General features: G+C 38.6%; 1 protein-coding gene across 1 annotated transcript in view; it reads left to right on the top strand.

Moving 5' to 3' along the window:
* MSH2 (mutS homolog 2) overlaps nucleotides 1–4,868 on the top strand; it is a gene marked incomplete in the record, with an annotated part of 69,588 nt that extends 64,720 nt beyond the window's left edge. The window contains 1 exon segment of the mRNA XM_072409741.1: nucleotides 4,557–4,868. Coding sequence (XP_072265842.1) covers nucleotides 4,557–4,727 — 171 coding nt within the window.
* Between the last annotated feature and the right edge of the window lie 1,122 nt (nucleotides 4,869–5,990).

The following is a 5,990-nucleotide window of genomic DNA, read 5'->3' as shown; positions in this document are numbered from 1 at the left end:
GCGTACGATTTCGGATCGCGAATACGAATGCGCGACCGATAATCCGATTCTGCTTGATGAATCAGGGGCATTGTGTCAACTGCAGCCCAGTGACTATGAAATAGCCCTTAAACTGGCTTTTCCTTGGGAGATTATGGAAGCCACCAATGCTGACATGGTTTAAAACTTGGCACTTTCTTGGTTGGTGTTATCATACTTTGCCATTAATACCTTCTGTACCACAGACCCAGAATGATGATGCAGCTCAGGTGTTCAGCTAATTGTGGCACAACACAGCTTGTTTTAGGTGTGTAACTGACTACTAAACAAAAAGCTCATCTTTATTTCTAGGCAAATATTTAGAATGAGTTCAGTAATGGCAGCTTTCCTAATCTCTCAGTGGTAGGTCGACTTTAACAACCCTTCTAGGGCTTAGAAAATGCATGCTTGATAATAAATATGTAATGCACCGATCTGTTTGTTCTGTATATATGTGTGTTGGGGTTCCATTCAGGTTGAATAGCATTTCATAACAGGTGTTCCACGGTGTGTGCTACAGGTGAATAAATGAGCGCTGTACACACAGCACTGTTCTGTTCAGTGGAGAGCAGAGGGGGGAGAACGAGCAAGCAGCTTTCTTCCATAGGAGTGCATTGTAGTCGTTCCGGATTACCATTCATCAATCCATCATAGATTTCACCATAGACTAGCACAGCCGTTTGTGGCAACAATTATCTGATGTGTGTACATAGCTTTAGTGACTCTTTATGATCCAGTCTATGAGAGGTGTGGCAGAACTTTAAATGATTCTTATTCAGAGTCTAGGCAGGTACGTTTTCAAGTTGGTACTGTACGTCTCCAGTCATATTTTAAACTGCAGAAAAATATACCATTAATACTGAACTTCAGAAGCACAGTGCACAGGAATATCAATAAGACCAGAGTGTCAGCTCTTTTTTTTATCAAAAAATTACATTCTGATGTTGCACGCTTTAATTTTACCGATGTTAGGGTGTCTAGCGGGATTACTGTAAAAACAAGTTAGTGCAGGATCCATTGATCTGTTTAAGATCTGCTAGTAATTGAGTTTTCTTAGGACTGCAGTTGCTTACAAAGCAGCGTGCATTTTGTGTCAGATGTTCTTTGGACTCCAGTTGAACAGAAGTGACTCCCGAGTTTGTGCATTATTCTGAATATTTTTTTTAAATGATTGATTATACTTAGTTATAAAAGCTTTATATATTCCTCTTCAAATAAATTCTCTTTCTTTTTCTGGGCTTCAATTAAGTGGCAGTGCTCAAGTCACTTAAATCTTCTTAATATTAATATTTAGAAACAGTATTTATATAGTGCCAACATGTTACGCAGTGCTGTACATTAAAAAGGGGTTGCAAATGACAGATGAATACAGACAGTGACACAGGAGGAGAGGGCCCTGCCCCGAAGAGCTTACAATCCAGGAGGTGTGATCTGCTAAAATATTTAATGATTCCTCCATCAACTGGCTGCTTTTGGGGTCACCAGGGCCACCTAACCCAATCATCGGGGTCACTTAAACTGACATGAGGCACAAATTGCTCATTGCTTAATGAACCCCAAGTAACCTCTGAAGGGGCCCTGGATGAGAAATACTGTATTACAGGGTTTCCAACCAGGTGCATGGGGCCCCAACAACAAAAAGCTGGCACACTTAAGGGTCGCAGTCCTGCCCAAAACTGATGAACCAGACTACTGTCATTTGCTGTCTTATGGGTACCTTTAAATTTTAACACAACCTGTTAGCACTTCACCAACTACCTTCAGGCTCCATTCACATATAAGAGATTTAAGGCTGTGAATGACACAATGCTGCTTTGTTGTCATTTTAAAAGCACATCCTCCTCCTGAATTAATGATAACACATGTAAAATGCATCTAAACACACCTGACAACATGAAGGTGAACTAGCAATGCATTCAAAACACAGTAAAAGTTTCATTCGTCGGCATTACACAAATCAATGGGGAAATATTCTTAATATGGAAAGAGATGTCTGTGTGTATTGGCCAAAGAGAACCAGTCACAGCAGAGCTTATGCAAAATCTTGACTATTCTCCTGTGCAATCTTCAATTTTAGGTTCTTAAATTATAGACATTTTGTAGATGGTTGTATTATTCCTGTTGTACTGGAGATGCTCCTGTTATCTGACCCATCCGTGTTAGAACCAGGACTGTGTGACTAGCATGCAGCTTCTAGAACTGGCCAAGGGAACGCATGATGGTAAATCCATAGCAGAATAACTGCTTTGCTGCAGGCAGCATATATATATAAACATATTGTCCATAAAAAGTTAAGGGATCATGGCACATGTGGAAACTAATAATTTTGTGAGAGGAGGTCTCATATTCACAAATTCCAATCATTTTGATGATTTATTGTTCTAGCTCTGCTTAGCTTGCCATGTAATTTAATGTTGCTGGATTATAGGATAGCCTTTGGCACATGGGATAATGAGATAGAGTTTGGCTTTATAGTCTGATTTTATAGTTCTTTTGGCAACAGGAAAGAAATGGCATTCACCTATATAATAACCTTGTGATTCCTGTTTTGTTTTTTTTAAACTAATTTTACCTTTGCTGGTCAGTTGCTAAATATACATAAGGATTCCTTAAGAAATACCAGACCCCTAAACATTTGCATATTAGATGACTGTTTATGAACTTTAAAATAAATCTGTTTTTGAAGAGTTCAAATGAAGATGTTCAAACTGGCAGAGGGGTTGTGGTGAGGTTGCTGCTTACTCATTCCAGTGAACTGCTTCCTCAGGGGAGATGCTACATGTAACCTCTGCTCACAGCAGTCCAAAGAGAATGAATGGGACACCAGTGAGTAGTTCATTATTGCTTACTGCCATAATGGATCCCACTGTGGATCCGAACTGGCCCTCTATGAAGATTCTAGTCACCTGGCTGTTATGCCAACTCTGTGGCTTCAATACTTTCTAAGTTACTGACTTGAAGAAAATATGTGGATCAGAGATGTCAGATAAAATGTAAATTACTTATATGAATACTTAGCCATAGTCCATTAAGCATGGAAAAGAGGAACTGTATCACAAACAGGTAATCAGAGTTTGGTTTGAATGTTTTTCTCATAACTGGTTACCTTTAGCCCTGATGTGCAAAATAAATAGGTCAAAATATGTAGTGCCCTGCCAATGATAATGCTGAAGTTATCCAGATGAATCCTAAACTGTAAATCCTTTTCCAATAAACTATCTTTCCAGAAACTACTGACCTGATACAGAGCAGAGTTGTCCAGCGTGTTCCCATATACAGGGAATTACCAAATATTTCTACTTGGTAATGGTGAAGGAAAACAGGGATAAGAGGTATATTAAAGAGGTCTGCTGGATATTGATAGGCTTTTTGTCATATTGTGCTTAGTATTTGTGCACATTAAAAGCACACCTAACCTTCTAGTGTGTACTTCTCTTTGGTCCAGGTTCACAGTCCCTCCTTCTGCCTTCATTGCTATATATGTCCCATATTACTTATTTTTAGTCATTTGGTGGCCAGTGTAACTTTCCATGTGTACAGAAACTATATCATCCTCTGTTCAAGGAGTGCAAACGGCAATTTCCCTGGTATAGTCAAAAAGCAACATAAATGTCCCTTACACATACCTTCCAGTCTCTCCCAGACATCTGGGAATAAGAGAATGTGCCCGACACTGACAATTTTACCTAAAGCTGAATATTGTTACTGGTTGCCCCAGTGATGTATAATATTACATGACCAGTACAGTCACGGTTAAAAAAAAATCCAAGATTTCGAAATCCTGCATTTTTCTGCATCTTTTTTAAAAGATGTTGGTCTCGGGGGAGGGGAATGGCCACAAAGAACAGCTTAAATGACATTTAAATTGAAATGCAATGTTACGCCAATCACTAGCATGATAATGTTGTACCTGTGTTAGGAGAAGCCCAAAAAGTCCAAGGTTTCTATCCAGCAAAAGAGCTTAACTGCTGTCTCTTTGACAGGCTGGTTGGGAGGAAGCTGTAGGCAGATGGCGCCTTTTGTATTGTGACCCAACTTTTAGGACCAACAAAAACAGCTGGGTGCTTACTGAAAAGTGCAGGGCAGTACCAGCCTAAGAGGGGCTGGGGAAAACACTGTAGCTAGTACTGTGTACATTAAACTGGACAGGTTCTTGTAATGTTGAAGATGTTTTGCAGCTTATCCAGCCATTTCGCAATTAGTTTTGCAGCTTATCCAGCCATTTCAATTAGTAATACCAGGGTAGGAAAATAACCAGCATTTATATGTGATTAACTACTCTACTAGCTATACAATGACATGTATAAATGAGAACTGTTTCAGACTAATGCACACTACCTTCAGCTTTTCCTCTCGCCCATATTTTAGAATCTGGCATCCAATGGAGAATCCTCTTGTGTCAGGAGATGTTTGGAACAGGAAGCATCACTATGAATAGCTTAAATTCTATATAAATTATATTTACAACAGTACTGCAATTCACCCAACTTGAAAAAAATATGAATAGGTATATTACCCTTTTTCTTGTTTTCTTTCAGGAAGGGGAGAAGATAATTCAGGATTTTCTTGCCAAAGTGAAAGCTCTTCCACTTACTGAAATGTCTGAGCAGGAAATAAAAAACAGACTGAATCAGCTAAAGGCTGATGTTCTTGCCAGGAATAATGGCTTCGTCAATGAAGTTATCTCCCGCACAAAAGCCGTATGCTGAGCCCCAGGAGGAGCAGTGTGTGTGTCTGGGGAGGTGATCTTTATGCCTGGCTGTTCTTACAGCACATTGCAATACTGTAGAAAATAAACAACATGCAGCTATACTGTAGAAATCCAATAAAACAGTGTTCTTTTTTTTGTACTTGTGTGATCTGGGTTTTTTTTTTTCCCAAATACTCCAAAAGTTTAACAGATCAGTTTGAGTAGAAATATAACTTCTGTAAATTATGTAATTGTGTTGAAGTAAGAAATGCATCAAATAACCATTAGTTTTTCTGCTCTATGTTGCTTTTTGAGCAAATATGGATAACATTGTAAAATTCTAATTTAAAGATTGGCTCCTCATATAAAGCCCTTTATTGGTGGAATTGGGTTGCCAACTAGGCATCACCGTCCTGTGTGTTAGGGCTAAGTTGTCTTGAATCCTCAAAAACAATTTATTTTACAAAGACTTTTTAGGTTAATGCTTTAATGTCATTCCACCTGAACATTGCCTACAGACCCATAGATCGCGTTATATCATTTCTCTTCATTTAGAAGAATTCCATTATCCTATAGGGGAGGATGCCTTGCCTAATATAATATGCTTTTAAATATCCTTTCATTATCTGTACAGTAAATATATACTTGCAGTTCCTTATGATAATGCTTTGTATGAATAAGCAAATGTTCCAAGGTAAAGAGGGCTCATGTATGAAATAACAGGTAATCAGATGTCTATCTGCACAAATGCACAGAAAAAGATTATAGCTGAACACATCATTAAATTTAATTTTTAAATGCAAGCAATGTAAGTACCAGATTTTGACTTAATAGACCCCTGCAGTCCCTGTACTGCAGACCTTAGAATGAGAAATGAGAAGTACGTCAATAGGATTCATTCCAGTTTGTTAGATTTTTTCACATGAAAACATACAATCGACAAGGATGCATACAGTGTACATATGTGTGTAAGGACAAAATGATAAGACAACCTGGGGAAACATATAGGCCCTGATTCATCATTGAAATCCGCGATCGCGGGAAGCGCGATAATACGCGCGACCAGCGATCGCGGATTACCGCGGTCCGGGGCTCGAGCAAAATTAAACTAGGTATGCAAAAATAAATTTTTGAAATACTTAAAGTTTAATATATTCTATATTCAGTATATTTACAGAACTAATCAAAGAGAAGTCATTGAAAAACATTTTATGCTGATGATCAGGACAATCGCATTGAAGGCTGCAGCAGTATGCCATCAGTCCACCATCATGTGTCTATC

Source organism: Pyxicephalus adspersus, chromosome 4 (genome assembly GCF_032062135.1).
Source record: "Pyxicephalus adspersus chromosome 4, UCB_Pads_2.0, whole genome shotgun sequence".
Lineage (NCBI taxonomy): Eukaryota > Metazoa > Chordata > Amphibia > Anura > Pyxicephalidae > Pyxicephalus > Pyxicephalus adspersus.
The sequence above is the reverse complement of the archived record's forward strand: the minus strand, read 5'-3'. Positions and strand labels throughout refer to the sequence as shown.